Source organism: Nycticebus coucang, chromosome 16 (assembly GCF_027406575.1).
Source record: "Nycticebus coucang isolate mNycCou1 chromosome 16, mNycCou1.pri, whole genome shotgun sequence".
NCBI lineage: Eukaryota > Metazoa > Chordata > Mammalia > Primates > Lorisidae > Nycticebus > Nycticebus coucang.
In genome coordinates, this window is record NC_069795.1 from 50,032,418 (window position 1) to 50,056,879 (window position 24,462).

General features: G+C 37.4%; 1 protein-coding gene across 1 annotated transcript in view; it reads right to left on the reverse strand.

Annotated features, from left to right (window-relative positions):
• Nucleotides 1–24,253, reverse strand: part of IMPG2 (interphotoreceptor matrix proteoglycan 2) — a 108,484-nt gene extending 84,231 nt beyond the window's left edge. Inside the window, exons 1-4 of the mRNA XM_053565260.1 lie at nucleotides 23,950–24,253; nucleotides 23,271–23,519; nucleotides 8,600–8,766; nucleotides 1,849–1,880 (exon numbers count right to left, since the gene is read on the reverse strand). Coding sequence (XP_053421235.1) covers nucleotides 1,849–1,880; nucleotides 8,600–8,766; nucleotides 23,271–23,519; nucleotides 23,950–24,034 — 533 coding nt within the window. The 5' untranslated portion in view covers nucleotides 24,035–24,253. The remainder of the gene's footprint in view (nucleotides 1–1,848; nucleotides 1,881–8,599; nucleotides 8,767–23,270; nucleotides 23,520–23,949) is intronic.
• Nucleotides 24,254–24,462: the final 209 nt, after the last annotated feature.

The following is a 24,462-nucleotide window of genomic DNA, read 5'->3' on the forward strand; positions in this document are numbered from 1 at the left end:
AATATTCAATGTAAAAAACTAAATGAAGATCTATTTCTCAACATAATCAGCAACAGAAAATTCTTTGAATGGCAAAAGCAGAACGTGATTATATTGCCTAGGCAGTCAACAAACAAAAAAAGTTTAAACATATTAAGTTTAGCAAAGATAAAATGTGTGCCTAACGGTTTCCTAAATAAAGTTAAATGAGTCGTCCTAGGTGTGCACGTAGGATTTCAATGCACTCCCTACGCCTTGTTCGCCATGTCCGCCATCATCTCCTAGAGCACAAGAGTCAGAGCAGGTTTGTCTATATGTCTAAGGTATTTCATAATTTAACTTTTTTTCAGAGAAAAAATATTTTTAAATAGAACTATTACTGAATTTGGGGTGCTTTCTAATAAACCCCAACTCAAAATTTTTATACTATCAAATCAGTTAATTTTCCTTTTCCTCACATTGCTATACAGAGAGTCAACCACCAACCAGTCCAGCAAATTCACAGATAACAAAGAAACATCAACCAAATGCCATCTTTCATCAACACAGGTCTCTGAAGTAGAATACCCAACCCAGAACACTTTATCACAGCAGACTCTTGATGCCGCACAATTGACCCTCTGCTCCATCTTTCCTGTCACACGAAATAGGGGCAAGCATCTCAGAGAACCCTGAAGTAACTAGTATGGAGATTCCAAGAATAGTCAAGTTCCTTTAAGTTCCTCATCATTTCAAGCCCTTATTTAAATTTCTTTCTCTGTGTCAGGACCAGCATAGGCCTTTACCATACAACCGTGAAAATTACTGGGACTGGTAGGACTCTCCAGAATATTTAATCCACTGTCTATTGTGATGGCAATCACAAGGAAACTGAGCTCTGCCTCTCTGTGGTGAAGAGACCCTCCCAAAAGACCACATGGCCTCTCATCTAAGTAGATGCTTAATCCCAAGCCTCAGTATTGGCTGTAGGAACAAATCCTCGGTAGTATTGGCTGCATGAACAAAACCACAAATAGTCTACTTCCTTCCTATTCAAATGCTCAAGTTCAATTCGAAACCTAGATATACCCCACTACCACACACATGTAAACTCCAACTATGCTTTTGCCTTAACTCTGCAGCCCAAGCTATGTCTCTGGACACTGACTCACCTACTTAGTTTTTCACGCTTTCCTTACCTCTAATTTGAGGCAAATTCTGGACTTTGATCTAGATTGCATGCCCTAATGGTACTTTCCTATGCAACCACCCCCACAATGTAGATATTCCGAGGGTGGATAGTATTGGGTAAATCCCTATAAACGTGAAATCCCACACTTTCTGTGATCTACTATATACTACTACTGCCTAGGAGCCAGACATGGCCTTAGCCCTAAGCCTAAAGGTCAATAGAGCCAACAGTCACGACAATGACACTGATGGATTCATCAAGGTTGTGCTTTTCCTATATTTCAAGACTGTAAACATTAATAGTCAAGAAATTGATGCATACTACCTCCCATCCTTTTATTAATAATAAACTATCCTCCACTATGGTGTACCATTTCAGAATAATTTCATCCCTAGCCTTTAAACCTCAACAACAGTAGATGATTCTGTATAAACTATAGACCTGTTTTCTTATCCGACAGAGGAAAAGTTCTGCCTCTTGATAAAGTCAGACAGTAAACAGCACAGTGGCTACAGGGCAGTCTAGAAAGGGAGGTGGCCTGAAGGTGAGAAAAAATATTTGGAACTTAGCCACAGGCCTGGTCATTGCAGGAAATAGCAAGAAAATAGAAACACATCATTAAATTTGGGGTGAGTCTTGAATTAGGTGTGACGCATCTATGTTGCCAAACATGAACTTAGGGAAAAAGAGACACTCACCTACTTACAGTTTCATCTGCATCAGTCAGTTTCTAAGGAAAACAAAGATATAAAAATGACTGAGTTAACAAGTTATTTAGTAGTAAATAAAATTTATTCCATAGAGAACTCTACTGTCCTATCATGGTAGAATCTATGTTACCAATCTCTAAGGTTAGACAAATTATAAAACCAAGTACTAACATGCCAAGTTTGTTTTGTAACTGAGAGTGGCTCAATATTCAGTCTCTGTTTTTGTGCCCCAAAGTTTCTGTGCTCTCTCTCTCTCTTTTTTTTTTTTTTTTTTGTTTGAGGCAGAGCCTCAAGCTGTCACCCTCAGTAGAGTTCCCTGACATCACAGCTCACAGCAACCTCCAACTCCTGGGTTTAAGCAATTCTCTTGCCTCAGCCTCCCAAGTAGCCAGGACTACAGGCGCCTGCCACAACCCCCTATTTTTTTGGTTGTAATTGTCATTGTTGTTTGGCGGGCCCTGGGCTGGATTTGAACCCGCCAGCTCTGGTGTATGTGTCCGGAGCCTTAGCAGCTTGAGCTACAGGAGCTGAGCCTCTGTGCTCTCTCTTAATGGGCACAGATCTACAGACTTTACCTGCTTATCATTGCAACACGGTCAACAAGTTACAGATTGGTGGAGTTTTACATAAACCTTGTAGGATAATATTTAGAAATAAACATATCCTACATCAAGCACACAAAGTGAATTCAGTGTGAGTTTAAAATGGCTTGCTTTTTTTCCAGAGGCTTAAGGGACCTTGGCCTCCCCAGTACACACGCAGAGTTGGCTTCCTTGGAGTTAAAAATTCCACAAGCCCATTCTCTGAAGCTGTGCACCCCGTGAAGCCTGAGATCAAAGGGCATGCCACCCTTTCCTCAGAGATACGGGCCAGAGGGTTGATGTATGTTAAAAACATATTGTCAGAGGTCTATAGGTGCTCTGCCCTGAGGAAAAGACACAGTCATTACTTCATACTGAGTAAACTGAGTGAACACTTGAAGATACTCTTCCATTACCTCTGTTCCCCTGTGGCTACTTTCTTCTTTGTGCTCTTTATTTAGATACCTGCCCAGAGATTAGTCAGTGTCTAGAAGAAGATGTTTACTACAAAAGTGATTTTGTTGATATGGTAACAGGATATTTCCTTTCAAGTTAATTTCAGATAGGTAAAATGAGGCAATGGTGAAACTAACAGATGATAGATTAAGTGTGTACGTGACTAGAAAGGTATAAAATCAAAACCCTGAATAAAGAATCTCACTACACGCCATCCCATCCTATGTAGTCTGTTTCTTGACTTAATAATACAGGAGCGAGTTTACACCCACGGCAAAGCTGCTGTTCGTTCGCGTCTCCGGTCACACAACAAACCTGCCATGAACGAACGTACAATAAATAAATTTTGTGATCTAATGTATTTATAGTAACTCTCATTCTAGAACTACATAAATGTGGAGAAAATAACTATTAAAACTGTTTCTGGGCGGTGCCTGTGGCTCAAGGAGTAGGGCACCGGTCCCATATGCCAGAGGTGGCAGGTTCAAACCCAGCCCTGGCCAAAAACCAAAAAAAAAAAAAAAAAACTGTTTTACAGAACTCAGACAAAAAGACATATCAATATTTGGATTATTGCTCAGGGGCCTTCCAAAGCAAATAAGCAAATTGTATGCATGTTTTCTCTGTATTAGTGGTTTTATTTTGAAACCAACATGATGAAAAGAACACTAAGGGTGGAATCAGGAAACCTAGTTTCAAACTCCAGTTTCCTCTCCTTAGCTATACGAGCAAATACCAAAGTCTCTCTGATGCCAGGCCTCTATTTCCTCATCTGTAAAACAGAGAGACTGTTACTTTAAATACCTCTCAATGTATTTACAAGTGATTCACTGATCTTCTTACTCTACTCTCTCAAAATAATCTCAGCCACTCTCACAATTGCAATTACAGTTATTCCCCCAATATACTGCAGGTTCAGCTCCAAACCAAATGAAACACAATAAAGTGAACATTGCAATAAAGCAAGTTACTCAAATTTTTGTTTTTCAGTGCATATAAGAGTTACATTTACACTATAGTCTGTTAAGTGTATAATAGCATTATATCTAAAGAAAAAAGTACATGCCTTAATTAAAAAATAATCTAATTCTTTTACCCCATAAATCTATTTTTTAAACTTTTTAAAAATAGAAAAAAAAAACTTTATTGCTCAAAAAAATGCTGACAACCATTTGCACCTTCAGCAAGTCATCATTACTTTTGCTGGTTGAGGGTCTTACCTCAATGATAATGGCTACTCACTGATCACGGGGGTTGGTGGTTGCCGAAGGCTGGATATGGCAATTTCTAGTCTCAGACTACAATGAAGTTTGTTGCATCAATTGCCACTTCCTTTCATGAAAGATTTCTCTGTAGCATGCTATACTATTTGATGGCATTACCCACAGTAGAACTTTCAAAATTGGAATCAATCCTCTCACCCCATGCCACTATTTTACCAAACAAATTTATGTAACATTCTAAATTCTTTGCTGTTGTTTCAACAACGTTCATAGCATCTTCATCAAGAGTTTATTCTATCTCAAGAAACCATTTCTTTGCTCATTCATCTGTTCATGTTTGGTCATGAGATTACAGCATCTCAGCCCCATCTTTAAGCTACACGTCTAATTCTAGTTCTCTTGCTATTTCTACCACATCTGCAGTTACTTCCTCCACTGAAGGTGGGAACCCATTCAAGTTATCCATGAGGGTTGGAATCAACTCCTTCCAAACTGCTATTAACGTTGATATTGTGATCTCCTTCCACGAGTCAAAAATGTTCTTAATTCCATCTAGAATGATAAATACTTTCCAGAAGGCTTTCAATTTATTTTTCCCAGTTCCATCAGAAAGTTCACTATCTACAGCAGCTTTAGCCTTATGAAAACAATTTCTAAAAAACACTTGAAAATCAAAATTACTCATTGGTCTACAGAATGGATATTATGCTAGCCGTCAAGAAAACAATATTAATCTCCTTTATGTCTCTACTGGACTTGAGTGACTAGGCAAATTCTCAATGAGCAGTGATGTTTTGAAAGAAATCTTTTCTTCTGAGCAGCATGGCTCAACAGAGGGGTTAAAAGATTCCGTAAATTATGCTGTAAACAGATGTACTATCATCCAATTTTTGTTGTGCCATTTAAAGAGCACAGGCAAAGAAGATTTAGCATCATTCTTAAGGGTCCTAGGATTCTGGAATGGTAAATAAGCATTGGCTTCAAATTAATGAGCAATTCACATTTCACACAGGAAGTTCAAATGAACACATTCAAAGTGAATTCATTATCCCTGCTAATCTACAAACCTACTTTTCTGCCTCAGTTCTCAGCTGTAGTCACCCAAGCTAGAAACTGAAAGGCTTCCTGAGCCATTGCTTCACTGTTTACCACTCCTATCTAATCAATCAGAGCCAAATCTTGTTCCTACTTAAGTCTCTCAAATTCCCTTTCTCTATCCCATTGTCTGGTTAGGACCCTCATCATCTTAGGCCTGGGATACTAAAGCAACACCCTACCTGGTCGCTCTACTCTAGTCTTATCCCCTGTAATCCAACAAATGGCGTGTGGAAGCCATAATGACCTTTTTAAAATTTAAAACTATCGAATCAGCCCTATGATTTACCTACTCGCAACCCTTCAATGGTTTTCTATCATCTACAGAGTCAAATCCAAGCTTATTATCTACTTTTCTAGTCTGAACTCCTGTCATGTCTAATCTACCCTTCTGGCATACTGCCCACACTATTCCCTATAAACAGCTGGCTCATGCTGTCCTCTCTGCCTGGAATGTCCATCTCCTATTCATCTTCATTTAACTAACCTATAGTTACCATTTAAGAATTTCTCCAGGCAACACATCATCCCCTTTGCCTGTTCTACTAAAAATCATTGAAAGTGTATTTTCTATGCCTTCAAATCTAAACTTACTAAAAGTTCCACTTGTAAGAGAAACATTCCAATGTAACATCCCCGGACTCTGTTGTAATAGCAACACTAACTTATTATATATATTTGCTGCTCTAACAGCTGATCCTGTATTGTGGGCACAAATGAGATAGACTATGTTGGGTAGTGCCTGCAGCTCAGTGGGTAGGGCACTTTTCACATACACTGGGGCTGGCAGGTTTGAACTCAGCCCAGGCCTGCTAAACAACAACAACTACAACAAAAAAATAGCTGGGCGTTGTGGCAGGCACCGGTAGTCCCAGCCACTTGGGAGGCTGATGCAAGAGAATTGCTTAAGCCCAAGAGTTTGAGGTTGCTGTGAGCTGTGATGCCTTGGGCACTTTACCCAAGGTGACAAAGTGAGACTCTGTCTCAAAAAAAGAAAAAAAAAATGAGATAGACTATGTGTTATAAGCATAAATATATATGCATGTGTATATGTTTTCCTTTGAGTTCCATGTTAACCATTGCCATTTGTAAAATTGGTAATGATTGAGAAGGGAGGCCCAATGGTATGGGGGAAAGAACATGAATTTTGCAAAAGAGAAATGGGTTTGTATTTAAACTCTATCACATCTGCTTTTGTGATATAGGATAAAGAATTTAATAAGCTCTGATGTCCTTATCTGTAAAATGGGGACCTTACCACCTCCTTCTATGCTCGCTATTTATTAGATATAATGTTTTTAATGAGCTTAATATATGGCCAGGTAATCCTAGATACTGAATAAATGGTAGCTTTTATTATCAATATTGAGCACATAAAAATCTGACGGAGAAAACATATTCAATTTAAAATTCAAAACTGTTGAATCAGCCCTAAAAGTCTAAAGAGACAAACTTTTAGACACGACTTTTAGAGACAACTCTAAAAGTAGAGTTAATTTCAAAACATGCAAAACCTCCACAATTTCAAAATGCTTATTACCCTGCAAAATTTATCTTTGGTCCACCCATGTTTATTAGATCATCCTTCTCTCTCCAACTTGCCCCCACTTAATGAAATCATCCCTCTGTAGGACTAAATATTAAAAGAAAATAACAACATTGCCTCTACTATAAATAAAATTTAAAACAGAAAGAATAGGATGATATATTTTATTACTTGTTACTATCTGATTGATTAGACTCAAAATAACTCAGAGTTATTCAGTCAGTAACTCAGTTCCTGTAAGGTATATGATACTTAGAACAAAATAACATTTATAAAGCTTATGTTGTATAGCAAGTAAGAAAAAGACAATGTGGTTATCGCTTTTAACCTTTAACAAGTATCTATTGCATATTTACTATATCTTAGAAATGAAAAAATGAAGAAATGACATAATCCTTGCCCTTTGAGTTATAGACTAGTAGAGGAATTAGTCACATATGTAGTTAATAACAATAAAATTTTAAAAGTAAAATATTAAAGAATAAAAAAAAATTATGAGAGATCAAAGAATTGGGCTCAGCACCTGTAGCTCAGCAGCTAGGGCACCAGCCGCATACACCGGAGCTGGCGGGTTCGAACCCAGACTAGGCCTGCCAAACAACAATGACAACTACAACCAAAAAATAGCTGGGCGTCGTGGTAGGGCGTTGTGTGAGGCTGAGGCAAGAGAATCACTTAAGCCCAAGAGTTGGAGGTTGCTGTGAGCTGTGACACCATGGCACTCCGCCAAGGACAACATAATGAGACTCTGTCTCCAAAAAAAAGTGTGGGGGGGAGATAAAAGGAGAGATCAAAGAATTATGGAAGCTAAATCTGCTAGGCTAAGGGTAACAAGGGATGTTTCTTCAGAGGTGAGGATATATATGACCTGAACAGGAGGGCAGGGAGACACAGAGAATATAAGACAGCATGAACAATTTGCCATATGTACACATATCTGAATATTTCAATTTCCTTGCCATGAATACATGCATGTCAGGTGAAAAAGGAAAGTTTGGCAGGTAATTTGTATATATGCATGCTTATTTTTTATTTATTTATTTTTTTTTTTAGAGACATAGTCTCATTTTATCACCCTCAGTAGAGTGTTGTGGCTTCACCGCTCACAGTAGCCTCCAACTCCTGGGCTTAAGTGAGTCTCTTGCCTCAGCCTCCCAAGTGGCTGGGATTACAGGTGCCCGCCACAACACCTGGCTATTTTTTTGTTGCAGTTTGGCCAGGGCCTGTTTCGAACCTGCCACCCTCAGTATATGGGGCCGGCGCCCTACCCACTGAGCCACAGGTGCTGCCCAATATGCATGCTTATTTATCATTTCTTGAGAGTAAATCAATGTCTAAAACAAGAAAAATAAGAAAAGTAATTTATTAGAATCATATTTATACCTCATTAAATCAGAGTTTTTGGTACCACTCTGAACATGTAAAACTTTGTCAAAAATGTTTGACTCTCACAGATTTATATTCTTAGCCTAAACCTTTGCTGAATGTTATTTCTAAATATTTACACTTATAAACAAGGTTGAGGTCTTTATCTTGGTTAACAATGTTTACTATAAAGGCCAGAGCTAGGAATAAAAGTCTAGGCCATGCCCTAGGGCAGCTCACTTGGATAGCCCCATTCAACAAAAAATAATAATACAAGGGGGCAGCGTCTGTGGGTCAAAAGAGTAGGGCACTGGCTCCATATGCCAGAGGTGGTGGGTTCAAACCCAGCCCTGGCCAAAAACTGCCAAAAAAAAGAATAATACAAGGATTTGCCCCTTGCTTTTTCTTAGGCCTTAGCTGTATACAAATTCCTACAACAGTTCAGCAATTCTTTCCCTTATTATGACACTTACCTTCATAATTAAGCTTCTATGTTCCACAGACTGACTAAAATTTGTGCCAATCTCAAATATACTGGTTGTTCCATCCTCACACAAATTCATCCAGTAATGATACTCCTCACGCCCAGGAAGTCGATTCCAAAAAGTTCTGAAGGCTTCCCAGACAGCCTCCTGGCACACTGAAAAATGGACAAAGAGACATTTTTATAAAAAGCTAACATGTTCTGAGGATTCTCACAATGATCATGGACTGATTCATTCATATTCCCCTGAGACCCTCTTGCCCATAGGTCCTTTCTGGTGGGATGCAGGTATAATCCTCTGTCAAAGCTCTTCTGTATGTATAAACTTTTCAGATTTGAAGATAATTTATACTCCCCTCAGAAATTAAAACAGTGTGGTACAGGCAGAAGAACAGACGTATAAATCAATGGAATAGAATTTTGAGTCCAGAAAGAAATCATGCGTCTCTGGTCAAGTAATCTTCAGAAAGAATGCTAAGACTACTCAATGGAAAAAGAATCATTTTTTTCAATAAATGGTGCTGAGACAAGTGGATCACATACAAAAGAAAAATAAATTTGGACACTTACATCATATACAAAAAATTAACTCAACGTATTTCAAAGACTTAAATGTATATGCTAAAACCATAAAACCCTTAGAAGAAAACATAGGAGTAAATGTTATGACTTCAGATTTGGCAATTGATTCTTAGTTATGACACAAAAGGCACACCAAAAAAAATAGATAAATTTGACTTCATCAAAATAAAAACTTGTGCATAAAAGACCCAGGGAAGTGAAGAAACAAGCCACAGAACAGGATACTTTTAAATCATTTATCTGATAAGAAATTATGTCCAGAGTAGATAAATGACTCTTACAACTCAATAATAAAAAGACAAATAGCACAACTAAAAAAAGACAAGAATCTGAATAGACTTATTTCAAAAAAAGATATATGAATGACCAACAAGCATAGGAAGATTCCTAATGTATTTAATCATTATCTAAATGCAAATAAAAATCACAAGGTACCACTTGACGTGCAGTAAAATGGTTATAACCATTTTTTTTTTAAAGGAAAGTAGACAATCCAAGATGGCGGCCAAGTAACAGCCTCCCTAGAACAGGACACGGTGAGCCTAGGGAGATAAGACTCCAGGCATCTCTGGCTGGTGGGATCTGCCTATAATCATCCCTTTGAGGATACAGGGAGGCAGCAAGGGACTTCTGGACCCCAAGAGGAGGACAAAAACAGTGGAAAATTGGCAAGTGGTTGCGTGTGTCCGATCTACATAATCCCGCTGGCAGCCGTAAGTATAAGCAACAGTGAGACTGCAAACCGGAACGGCCTTACTTATGAACTGTTTTGGTGTTTTTGGACTTGGCACTCAGTTGAACTGCCTTTGGGGAGAGCTTGAGCAGAGATGCGGAGAACTTTGGGCATTGTCTAGGGCCCCAGACTGAGCTGCTGAGCTAGACGGAGCTAATAGTGTTCGGCTATGGGCTGAGGGAGCCATTCTGAGAGAACTGCCCTGGCAAGCTCCGCCCTCAGTGTCACAGAGCAAAGATCGGGGGCAGGAGCTAGTAACCTAGTGACTAAGCAGCCTAAAGGCAGGGACTGAGCAGCCTTACAGCCTTAACCCTCAGGGGCAGAGTGAGACCGGTTTTGGCACACTGGGGACTTGGGCTGTTGCTCTGGGTAGAGTGCCATGGCATCACAGCTCATAGAAACCTCAAACTCCTGGGCTTGGCGCTGCCAGGACCTCCATAAGAGCTGCGCCATGACCCCCGACCTGTGACCCATGCCCCCTGGGCCTCCGCATGCCCTGACTAAGAACTGCGGGAGCAGGGCAACCCTGCGTTCTTCCTCCTGTACCCTTCATGCCTCCACACCGGCCTGCTCGTGTGTAGGGACTCTGGTAGCCATGTGCCCTCCGGAGCCCTCCCTACCTCTGCACAGAGCCCTTCTCCTGACCAGTGACTGCTGGAGCTTTGGGCTGTCTGTGCCAAAGTCACTGGTCACTAGGCACTCCCAGAACCATGCGCACCACCTCCCGCCCTGTTGCTGTTTCCGGGTGTGTCACACTCCGGAGCTGCTTCCACAACCAGAACTCCCTGCTGGGGCAGCCCCAGAGGAACTAAAAGGGCCACTCCCTACAAAGATCCAGCAACAATAGCGTGATCCTGCTGGGGTTTAATCTTGGAGAAACACCTGCCCAAATCTGAGGACAGCCAGAGGCAATGGTGAAAAACAATCATGAGGCGAAATCAACAGTAAAACTCTGGCAATATGAATAATCAGAGTAGATCAACTCACCCAAGGAACCAATGGGGCAGACACAGACAAGATCCCATGCACAAACTAATAGCTGAGATGTCTGAAATCGAATTCAGAATCTGGATACCAAATAAGATCGAACTAGAATTCCAAGCAGTAACTCAAAAGATATCTCAAGAATTCAACGAATGCAAAGACCAAATGACCAAAGATTTTGACACATTGAGACAAGAAGCTGCAGCCCCCAAATATCTAAGGAATACAGTAGAATCCCTCAGTAACAGAATGGAGCAAGCAGAAGAAAGGATTTCTGACATTGAAGACAAAGCTTTCAAATGCTCCCAAACTCTCAAAGAGGAAGAGAAATGGAAGGCAGAAACAGATCACTCTCTCAGAGAGCTCTGGGATAATGCGAAGAAAATCAATATTCGTCTTATAGGGCTCTCCAAATGACAAAGTGGCTTCACAAGGCACAGAGTCTTTTCTCCAGGAGATTATTAAGGACAACTTTCCAGACATGCCAAGAGATTCTGAAATTCAGATAGCAGACAGTCACAACTCCAGCATGACTCAACACAAATAAGACATGCCCCCAGACACATCATAATCAACTTCACTAAAGTTAATATGAAGGAGAAAATTTTGAAAGCAGCCAGAGGAAAGAAAACCATCATCTACAAGGGCAAGAATATCAGAATAACTGCAGAACTCTCTGCTGAAACGTTTCAAGCTAAAAGAGGATGGTCATCGACTTTTAATCTCCTAAAACAAAATAACTTTCAACTGAGGATCCTGTACCCAGCTAAACTGAGTTTCATTTATGATGGAGAAATTAAATACTTCAATGACATTCACATGTTCAAGAAAATTGCCATAACTAAACCAGCTCTCCAGGATAGTCTCAGATCTATGATCCATAAAGACCAGCGTAATCTTCCACCACAAAAGTAAACCCAACCAGAAAGTTTTGATCAAATTCCAACTTCCACAGTCGCAAAAAAATGTCCACCAGACTCTCGAAAGGCTTATCAATATTCTCAACAAATGTGAATGGTTTAAATTGTCCTCTAAAGAGGCACAGGTTGGCTGACTGGATACAGAACTTGAGCCAGATATCTGCTGCATACAAGAATCGCATCTTACATTAAAAGACAAATTTAGACTCAAGGTGAAGGGATGGTCATCTATACTCCAGGCAAATGGAAAGCAGAAAAAAGCAGGCATTGCAATCCTATTCGCAGATGCAATAGGCTTTAAACCAACTGAAATAAAGAAGGATAAGGATGGACATTTCGTATTTGTTAAAGGTAACACTCAATATGACAAGATTTCAATTATTAATATTTATGCACCCAACCAGAATGCACCTCGATTTATAAGAGAAACTCTAACAGACATGAGCAACTTGATTTCCTCCAGTTCCATAGTAGTTGGAGATTTTAACACCCCTTTAGCAGTGCTGGATAGATCCTCCAAAAAGAAGCTAAGCAAAAAAATTTTAGACTTAAACTTAACCATTCAACATCTGGACATAACAGAAATCTACAGAACATTTCATCCCAACAAAACTGAATACACATTCTTCTCATCAGCCCACAGAACATTCTCCAAAATTGACCACATCCTAGGCCACAAATCTAACCTCACCAAATTTAAAAAAATAGAAATTATTCCTTGCATTTTCTCAGACCATCATGGAATAAAAGTTGAACTCAATAACAACAGAAACCTACATACCCATACAAAAACATGGAAGCTAAACAACCTTATGCTGAAGGATAGATGGGTTATAGACAAGATTAAGAAGGAAATCACCAAATTATTGGAACAAAACAACAATCAAGACACGAATTACCAGAACCTCTGGGATACTGCAAAGGCAGTCCTAAGAGGGAAATTTATAGCACTGCAAGCCTTCCTCAAGAAAACGCAAAGAGAGGAAGTTCATAACTTAATGGGACATCTTAAGCAACTGGAGAAGGAAGAACACTCCAACCCCAAACCCAGCAGAAGAAAAGAAATAACCAAAATCAGAGCAGAATAAACTGAAATTGAAAACAAAAGAATTATACAACAGATCAATAAATCCAAAAGTTGTTTTTTTGAGAAGATCAATAAAATAGATAAACCTTTGGCCAACCTAACCAGAAAAAAAGAGTAAAATCTCTAATTTCATCAATTAGAAATGGTAACGATGAAATAACAACAGACCCCTCAGAAATTCAAAAAATCCTTAACGAATACTACAAGAAACTCTACTCTCAGAAATATCAAAATCTGAAAGAAATCGACCAATACCTGGAATTACACCACCCACCAAGACTTAGCCAGAATGAAGTGGAAATGTTGAACAGGCCTATATCAAGTTCTGAAATAGCATCAACTATACAAAATCTCCCTAAAAAGAAAAGCCCAGGACCAGATGGCTTTACGTCAGAATTCTACCAAACCTTTAAAGAAGAACTACCTATATTACTAAACCTCTTCCAAAATATAGAAAAAGAAGAAATATTACCCAACACATTCTACGAAGCAAACATCACCTTGATCCCCAAACCAGGGAAAGACCCAAGAAGAAAATAAAATTATAGACCAATATAACTAATGAATATTGATGCTAAAATACTCAATAAGATCCTAACAGAATCCAACAACACATCAAAAGAATTATACACCACGACCAAGTGGGATTTATCCCAGGGTCTCAAGGCTGGTTCAATATACGTAAACCTATAAATGTAATTCAGCACATAAACAAACTAAACAATAAGGACCATATGATTCTTTCAATTGACGCAGAAAAAGCTTTTGATAATATCCAGCAACTCTTCATGATCAGAACACTTAAGAAAACTGGTATAGAAGGGACATTTCTTAAACTAATAGAGGCCATCTACAGCAAACCCACAGCCAATATCATATTGAATGGAGTTAAATTGAAATCATTTCCACTTAGATCAGGAACCAAGCAAGGTTGCCCATTGTCTCCATTGCCCTTTAACATTGTAATGGAAGTTTTAGCCATTGCAATTAGGGAAGAAAAGGCGATCAAGGGTATCCACATAGGGTCGGAAGAGATCAAACTTTCACTCTTCACAGATGATATGATCATATATCTGGAAAACACCAGGGATTCTACTACAAAACTTTTAGAAGTGATCAAGGAATAAAGCAATGTCTCAGGCTACAAAATCAGCACTCATAAATCTATAGCCTTTATATATACCAACGATAACCAAGCCGAAGAAAAGGTCAAGGACTTTATTGCTATCACAGTAGTGCCAAAGAAGATGAAATATTTGGGAGTATACCTAAAAAAGGACATAAAAGATCTCTACAAAGAGAACTATGAAACTTTAAGAAAATAAATAGCTGAAGATATTAACAAATGGAAAAACATAGCATGCTCATGGCTGGGAAGAATAAACATTGTTAAAATGTCTGTACTACCCAAAGCAATATATAATTTTAATGCAACTCCTATTAAAGCTCCATTGTCATATTTTAAAGATCTTGAAAAAATAATAGTTCGTTTTATATGGAATCAGAAAAAAACCTCAAATAGCCAAAACATTACTCAGCAATAAAAACACAGCAGGAGGAATCACACTACCAGACCTGAGACTGTACTATAAATCCATAGTGATCAAAACAGCATGGTATTGGCACAAAAACAGAGAAGTAGGTGTCTGGAACAGAACAGAGAACCAAGACATGAATCCAGCTACTTACCGTTATTTGATCTTTGACAAGCCAATTAAAAACATTCAGTGGGGAAAAGATTCCCTATTTAACAAATGGTGCTGGGTGAGCTGGCTGGCAACCTGTAGAAGATTGAACTGGACCCACACCTTTCACCATTAACTAAGATAGACTCTCAGTGGATTAAATATTTAAACTTAAGACATGAAACTATAAAAATACTTGAAGAAAGTGCAGGGAAAACTCTTGAAGGAATCGGCCTGGGTGAGTATATTATGAGGAGGACTCCCTAGGCAATTGAAGCAGTAACAAAACTATACTCCTGGGACCTGATCAAACTAAAAGGCTTCTGCACAGCCAAGAGCATAGTAAATAAAACAAGCAGACAGCCCTCAGAATGAGAGAAAATATTTGCAGATTATACCTCCGATAAAGGTCTAATAACCAGAATCCACAGAGAACTCAAACGTATTAGCAAGAAAAGAACACGTGATCCCATCTCAGGGTGGGCAATGGACTTGAAGAGAAACTTCTCTAAAGAAGACAGACGCACAATCTACAAACACATGAAAAAAAGCTCATCATCCCTAATCATCAGAGAAATGCAAATCAAAACTACTTTGAGATATCACCTAACCCCAGTAAGAGTAGCCCACATAACAAAATCCCCAAACCAGAGATGTTGGCGTGGATGTGGAGAAAAGGGCACACTTCTACACTGCTGGTGGGAATGCACACTAATATGTTCCTTCTGGAAGGATGTTTGGAGAATACTTAGAGATCTAAAAATAGACCTGCCATTCGATCCTATAATTCCTTTACTAGGTTTATACCCAGAAGACCAAAAGTCACAAGATAACAAAGACATCTGTACCGGAATGTTTATTGCAGCCCAATTCATAATTGCTAAGTCATGGAAGAAGCCCAAGTGCCCATCAACCCACGAATGGACTAGCAAATTGTGGTATATGTATACCATGGAATATTATGCATCCTTAAAGAATGATGGAGACTTTACCTCTTTCATGTTTACATGGATGGAGCGGGAACATATTCTTCTTAGCAAAGTATCTCAGGAATGGAAGAAAAAGTATCCAATGTACTCAGCCCTACTATGAAGCTAAATTATAGCTTTCACATGAAGGCTATAACCCAACTATAGCACAAGACTATGGGGAAAGGGCCAAGGAAGGGGAAGGGAGGGTGAGGTAAGGGTGAAGGGAGGGTTAAGAGGGGCCACACCTACTGTGCATCTTAGAATGGGTACAGGTGAAACTTACTAAAGGCAGAATACAAATGCCTACATACAATAACTAAGAAAATTCTATGAAGGCTACGTTGAACAGTTTGATGAGAATATTTCAGATTGTATATGAAACCCGCACATTGTACCCCTTGATTGCACTAATGTACACAGCTATGATTTAACAATAATAAATAAATAAATAAATAAATGTTTCTCAATCCTAAATAAAAGGAAAATAATGCCGGCTAAGATGAAAAGAAATCAAAACCCTCATACACTGCTAGTAGGGATGTAAAATGTTACAGCCACCTTGGACATCTGTCTGGTAATTCCTAATATAGTTAAACATAAGGTTATGAGCAAGAAATTTTACTCACAGGTTTGTACTTAAGAGAAATAAAAACAAACCAAATGGCCATTCACTGGCAACTGAGTAAACTTAACGCGATATATTCATATGATAGACTATTATTATTGGGCTGTAAAATGGAATAAAGTATTGATACACATACAACATTGATAAACCTTGAAAATAATATGCAAAGCGAAATAAGCCAGTCATAAAAGACCACGTATTATATGATCCATTTTTATCATATAGCCAGAATAGGCCATTCTATACAGACAAAAAGTAGATCAGGCTGGGTGCAGTGACTCACGCCTGTAATCTTAGCACTCAGGGAGACAAAGGTGGGTAGATTGCCTGAGCTCACGAGTTGGAGATGAGCCTGGGCAAGAGTGAGACACTGTCTCTGAAAAAAAGCTGGGCGTTTTGGTGGGTACCTGTAGTCCAAGCTACTTGGGAGGCTGAGGCAGGAGGATCACTTGAGCCTAAGAGTTTGAGGTTGCTGTGAGCTGTGATGCCCTAGCACTCTTTCGAGGGGGACAGAGTGAGACTCTGTGTCAAAATGAATAAATAAATTTAAAAAAAATTTTAAAGTAGATTAATGGTTACTGAGGCCTGGTGAGAGGTGGGAGAACAATAAAAGAATTGATAGAATGAGAGCTAAAGGGCATGGAGTTTCTTTTTGAGGTGATGAAAACATTCTTAAACTGACTGTGGTGATGTAGTGTATCTGTAATTATACTATAAAACCACTACATTTTGTATTTCAACTGAGAAAATTATATGATATGTGAATTATATCTCAATAAAAGCTGTAAAAATGCAATTCCCTCTGAAAAGTTAATGCAACCTTGACTTACCCAATGGCTTTTGGTTGGGAGCTATCTAACAAGAAGGTCCAGTTAATAACTAACATGGAATTATAGAATCCAGAATAATTTAATAGAGAAGGAGAACTGGGGGCAGTCTGGAGCATTCACACAGCTCAGACAGGAGACATTTAAACAGAACACTGCCGTATAGACAGACAAGAGCAAGATCAGCATGATTCCAGGGGAAGTACTAAGACAGACAAATCTCCACTACAAGCAAAGGCCACATACTTTGCTAATTTGGCCTATGGCTAGACCTGTTCAGAATTCTCATCCTTGCCAAACAATTTTCATTCAGCCTTTAGTAACTGCTGAAAAGGACGGAGGGAGGGGGGTGGGGCCTTGGTGTGTGTCACACTTTATGGGGGCAAGACATGATTGCAAGAGGGACTTTACCTAACAATTGCAATCAGTGTAACCTGGCTTATTGTACCCTCAATGAATCCCCAACAATAAAAAAAAAAAAAAAGAACTCTATTTTTGAGAGGATAATGAATCTACAAATTTCTCTCTTCTTGAAGAGATCAACTGCCCTGTAAGCTGGTAGGGGAAGGGGAAAATGTGATGATAACATTGTGAAGAAGAAAATGCTAGGGTTTAATCTATATTTAATCCTTTTACTAGGTCGCAGGCGGTGTGCCTTCTCTAACACATAGAAATCCAGGAACCTAGTATGGAGCTATCTTTTTTTTAGCGTAATGTATATTCCTTTCAGAATCGTGGAGCCCAAAACCTGTGGAACAGTCAACCTTGGAGCAATTAGGCTAGAAAAAGAAATAAAAGACATACAAATGGAAACAGTAAAACTCCATTTCCAGATGAAATAATTATCTATCCAGAAAACCCTTAGGAATATACAAGAAGCTGTTAGGACTAATAAGTGAGTTCAGCAAAGTTGCAGGTCAATATACAAAAATCAGCCGTACATGTATATATATGTACAGACATATATATATATATATAAAATAGTGATGCCAAACACCACAGTACATATATCTATACATGGACAGCTGGGTATGCAGCTATGTAGGTGTATATATATATACACACATACATACACATATATATACACACACACATATATATATATACTAGGAAGGAATAATCAGAAATTAAATTTTTAAAATTATCACTAACAATAGCATGAAAAACTGTGAAATCCTTATAAATAAATCTGATGAAAGATTTGCAAGATCTGTCCACTAAACAAAGCTGGTTACTGGTATGCTCCTTCCACTTAACCAATGACACTAACATCAGTTTGGGATATCCAATGGCCCTAGCAAATAACAATAATAATATTCTTAATGGTCTTAGCTAATATTCACTAAGACCATTAAAAATAATATTATTATTTGTATTTCAAGGGTAAAGAAAATGAGATTTTTGAAAATTGAATAATTTTTCTAACAAACCTGCAGATCAAACTGAGATTTGTATAGTACTGTGTCCCAGATATTGCACAGGACATATAAACTAAAAAGATTACTTTTAGTTTCTCTCAAATCCAAATTTACTTTAGTGCCCTGCATTTATATTTGCTAAATCTGACAACTGCATGTGTGGGTCAAGTTTGGGCTGTGAATGGCCTCATCCCTGAGGACTCTACCTACCCCTACCATAGTGAGTTTTAAACAAATAGAGCTAGATCCAGCTTTGGGGTCCTGAGACCTTCCATAAGCTGTTTCCCACTCTGATTCACTAGAAAGTGCCACATTCTCCAAATCAGGACTTCGACCACCCCTGCCATGCACAGTCATTCCCATTTGTGTCCTTACTGCATGGATCACAGTCAAAAGACAGGCACACAAAAACAGACTCTCCCAGTCTCCTTCAGGATAACAATATATCTTTTCCTCCCATGCCCAGATTCTCCCACCAACACACCACAAAGGGTAATAAAATGGCACCTGTGTAGGCCAAATGCACCAACATCAGTCATAAATAAAATACAGTAAACTTTTAATCAAAACATAGCATCGGAAGGGGAGACTAAAAGCTGCCATTGTTGCTGCTATTATTTAACAGCTGATACAGGTATTCTGGTGATGATACTGTTCTGCTTAGTTAACCTGAACACATTATTTTTTCACTGGATTAATGCTATGTTTAATTTTTTAGCGGTAAAGTACTTATGGTGAATAAATATAAGAGAATAACTGCTTATTGGTGGCATATAAATTCAGAGTCAGGAATAATAGTGACGCCAAATAACCACAGATCGTCCACTGGGGTGACTGAGATAGTGAAACCTACAATGGTTCAATACACATGAACTTTGTTTCATATATAAAACAATCCAGAATATTGTAGGGAGAGGGGAGAGGCGAAGAGGGAGGAGGATCGCTGTGCTCCCACCTAATGGGTACACTGTAAGGGTATATGGCACAGCTCCTGGGTGCACTACATCAGGGACTTTACCTAACAAATGCAAACATTGTAACCTAGTCATTTGTACCCTTCATGTTAATCTGAAATCTTAAAAAAAGAAAAAATGTGCATGATGCAAGGGTACATTTTAAAACTATTAAGAAATGAGTATAATTGTGATGGATGTGTTACTTAGTTCTATGTAAGCATTTTACATTGTATATTGAAGTAGTACCCTGAACCCCATAAATGCATCAATGTACAAAGTTACAATTTAATAAAAAACAATTTAAAAAATAAATAAAAAATAAAAAGCAATTAAAAATGAATAAATAAATAATAAAATGAAAAAAGAAATTAGTAGAAGTGTAAAAAAAAAAAGAATATTGTATTAGATCCTGTTCAGGCTATAATTTCACATTTGGACTTGGGTCCCATCCCCAAGATACCTCATCATGTATATGCAAATGTTCTAAACTTTGAAAAAAATTAAAACCTGAAATATTTCTGGTCCCAAGCATTTTGGAAAAGACAACCTGTTTTATTAAGATGACAATTTTCCCCAAAGTGATCTAGACTCAACACAATCCCAATCAAAATCTCAGCAGCCCTTTTTATAGAATTTGGCAAGCTAATTCTAATATTTATATGGAATATAAAAGTCTTAGCATAACCAAGCAAATTTGAAAACAACAAAGATGAAGAACTTACATTATCTGATTCAAAGACTCATTATAAACTATATAGTAAGAAAAACAGTATAGTATTAGCATGAAAATAGTCAAATAGATCAGCAAATCTGAATGCAGAGCACAGAAATAGATCCATCAGAGACAGAAGACTAATTCTCAACAAAGGTGCAAAGGCAAGAAAGAATGATCTTTCTAACAAATGGTGCTGAAACAATTGGCTAAGCATATGCAAAAAGTATCTACAAAATATTATCTATAAAAATTAACTCAAAGTAGATCATAGACCAAAATATAAAATCTAAAAACTACGAAACTTCTATAGAAAAATATAAAAGAAAATACTTGGTGATTTTGGATTAAGCCAACATAGATCCAACACCAAAAGCATGACCCCCCAAAAACTGATAAACTGGACATTATCAAAATTTAAAACTTCTCCTCAAAATATTTCATTAGTAAAATAAAAAGACAAGCCACTGACTGATTGGGAGAAAATATATGCAAAAAATATATTTGACAAAGAACTTGTACCTAGAATACATTAAGAATCCTTACAACTTAATGACAAACAACACATTTTTTTAAATGGGCAAAATATTCAAAAAGACTCTTTACTAAAAAGATACACAAATGACAAATAAGCACGTAAAAAGGTGTTCAAAATCATTAGTTACTAGTCATTATAAAAATGCAAGTTAAAATCACAGTAAGATACAGACCACTAGAATAGCTAAAGTTAAAAAAGACTGACCCTACCAATTGTTGCAAGGATGTGAAGAAATGAATCCTAAGACACTGCTGATGGTATAGTCACAGGAGGAAAGTTTGACAATTTCTTAAAAAGTTAAACATATACCCATTATGTAACCCAGATGCAGTAGTATTGTTTCTCAATAGAAATAAAAATATCTTCTCACAAAAACTTTTATCCAAAAGGTCAAAATTTCTTTCTTTGTAATCAAAATTGAAAACAATCCAAACATCTCAAATTATGTTATATACACAAAATGGAATATTACCCAACAATAAAAGATAAACTATTGATACACACAAAAAAAGGATGAATTTCAAAATAATTACAATGAGTAAAAGAAACCAAACCAAAAAGGAAGGGTACATAATATGATTCAATTTATATACAGAAGTATAGAAAATGCAAGCTAATATATAGAGAAGGCAAATTAGAAACCACTTCAGTAATAGGGTATGAAGCGGTAGTGATTATAAAGAGTCATGAGGAAATGTTTAGAAGTGATTGATATCTTGGGCAGTGCCTGTGGCTCAGTAGATAGGGCACCGGCCCCATATACCAACGGTGGCGGGTTCGAACCCGGCCCCGGCCAAACTGCAACAACAAAAAAATAGCCAGGCGTTGTGGTGGGCACCTGTAGTCCCAGCTACTCGGGAGGCTGAGGCACGAGAATCGCCTAAGCCCAGGAGTTGGAGGTTGCTGTGAGCTGTGTGACACCACGGCACTCTATTGAGGGCGATAAAGTGAGACTCTGTCTCTACTAAAAAAAAAATTCATGATTGATATCTTAATTGTAATGATGGTTTAAAGGATAAATTTTTCAAAACTAATAAAATGAAATACTTTAAATATCTGTAACCTGGTGGCGCCTGTAGCTCAGTGGGTAGGGCGCAGGCCACATACATGGAGACTATGTTGAATACAGTGGAGAAGTTAAGCTTCCTTGTCTTGTTCCTGATAGCAGAGGAAACACTGGAGTTGTTTCACTGTTGGGTACAATGGTATCTGAGGGCTCGTTTACATGACCTTATTATGTTAGATGTATACTTTTGAATGTATACTATTTTGAATTTTTAATCATGAAAATGTGGTGAATTTTGTCAAATGCTTTTAATGAAATTTTGAGATGATTAAAAGAATAATAATAATAATGATATAAAGTAAAAATTCAGGTAGTAGAAATCACATCTTGATAAATTAACAACTCAATTCTCCTTCACATTCAGTGTCTTTATTCTCTTCCCATGCTTTTAGGAATTTTCCATTTCTGGCATACGCCCTATACACAAAATGTTAGGTCTATGGATTCCACTTAAAAAGGAAAAGGAAAGTTTACTGTTTACTAATGTTTGATAGCTCCCAAATACAATCAGGAAATATAAACACACTCATAAAAAAGAGCTGCAAATACCTTGTACCACTTTAACAAACAAAAGTATCAAATACATAAACAGATGTAATATCTACTATTAAATTTAAAATTTTATTGAAGTAAAACTTTTACTTTATTTCAAAAGCTCTGGTGAGGGAGAAGAAGAAGAACATGAAAGGAAAATAAAAACAATAAAGTAACAACCCAGACAGGTATGCCTTGAAAATAGTAGGGGTTCAAAAAACATTTGTTGAATAAATGAATGAATAAATGCATGAATAGATAAGCTTGATTTCATAATCATTTCATTATCTATCTCCACTTTATTAACATCCTATTCATATTAAGGCTTTTTATTAGCTCTTGAGCAGCAAAACACAAAGTTGGGGAATCCTCCAAATGTAAATTATATACTATGTTCGATTAAGCAGTGTTGGTACATAAAAGAAACAGAATAAATTCACATAACAAGAAAGTATAAAATCAAGGATAATACTGTTTAATTAAGAACCAATTTAAATAAGAACCAAAATTAAATTCAACTTGTATTGCTTTAAGATCCATTGTGAGAAGTGTCATAATTTTAGATGTAAGAATTTTAAGTATATCAACTAGAGAACAACCTGCAGGAATCTGTGGAATATCTAAGCTATAAAATATAGAAATTGATTATATTTTCGTGTATATAAAATAAATAAGTGGGCAAGCAGGTGAGTATACTTTAGTAAATACATTATGTTGGTATATTTAGGTAAATTACTGTAATAAAGTAAAAACTGTAATGAATTTATATAGTAACATGAACTCGTATTTTTGAAGTGCTTAAAAAGATCTATAACATTTCCTCTCTTAAAATAAACTTTAAAATAAAAATAATCTTTTCTCTGTAGTTAATACTATATTCTTAGCAAGTCCTTTTTTTAACAACTAGTAGAAAGAATATTTGGCTCAGCCCTACCTAAATTACCACAAATTTCAATACAACAATGTGATTGAACTATATTTGAACTTCATTATAGAGCACAAGGATTTGGATGTCTGCTTACCTCGGACTTTAAAATACTTCACATGGTTTGCCACAGCCTCTGTAACACTTTCTTCAGGGCAGATTTTTACTCCATTAGGAAACAGAATAGATCTCCGCCTTCTGAGTAACCACTGTCTCTCAGCTTCTCTGTCGTCCAGAGGCTGTTTCTTTTCAGTAGATAGAGAAGGGTCTGTTGATTCTTCAGGCAGAAGAAAGGAAATTGCACTCTTGGGTTCTTGGATCTCCTCTAAAGATAAGTAGGTTTGTGCTACAGAGGGAAAGCATAAGCAAGTCTTCCTCTGATGAGTGAAGATACGGTACAAAAAGTAACAAAGAAAAACTGAGGCATGCTACATCTGCAGGTTAGAGACAAGCATGTGTGTCTAAGGAGGAGAGGAGGGAGGCATTCATTCTTCTTCCATTTAATTCCCACTCCTTTAATTCAAGATTGTTACTGAAACCAAGTACACATCCAATTTCAACATAAGAAATAAAAGGAAGTAAGACTTAGAACAGGAATGAAGAAGGAAAAACAACATTATCAGATATATTTTAAGTTTAAATGAAGCAATATCACAGATTACAAAGTAGTATTTGAATTCAATTTCCTACAGCAATCACATCAAATAATGCTATTTTTGAAGAGAATATACTACCGATATATAGAAAGATGAAAACAAATGTAGACTTTTAAATACCTGTTAAAGATGGAAGGTTTCCTTCTATCAGAACAAGTATCAAAATACCCAGAGAAATCTTCCTAAAAAGAGGAAACATAATCATTTGGGCCCAAACCAAAGGAATAAGGAGAGGGCAAAATCCTTAATTGAATGTCCAAAGCCTTGAAACTTCCAATAATAAATCCTTACAGGAAAGACCTAACATTTAAAAGTTTATGTTTAAGAATGGACAACCACTCCAAAACCATTATAAATTAGCATGAAGAAAAAGCTTGTCCTTTCAAAGTAGCTCTCACTTCTTTTCTGAAATAACCAGCATGCTGTAAAAGCTGGTGAGATAAGCTAATTAGAGCAGATGGAGAGAGACAATTTCTTTATTCTAATCTAGCTAGCTAAGCTCTTTACTAACACTCTCCTTGCCTTTAACAAGCAGCCGATTCAAGAATAATGTTTCACGTATAACTCACTGATTTTTCCAACTATTCTGAATTTATTAGTTGAAATCTGATAGATTCATATGTACTCTAGATT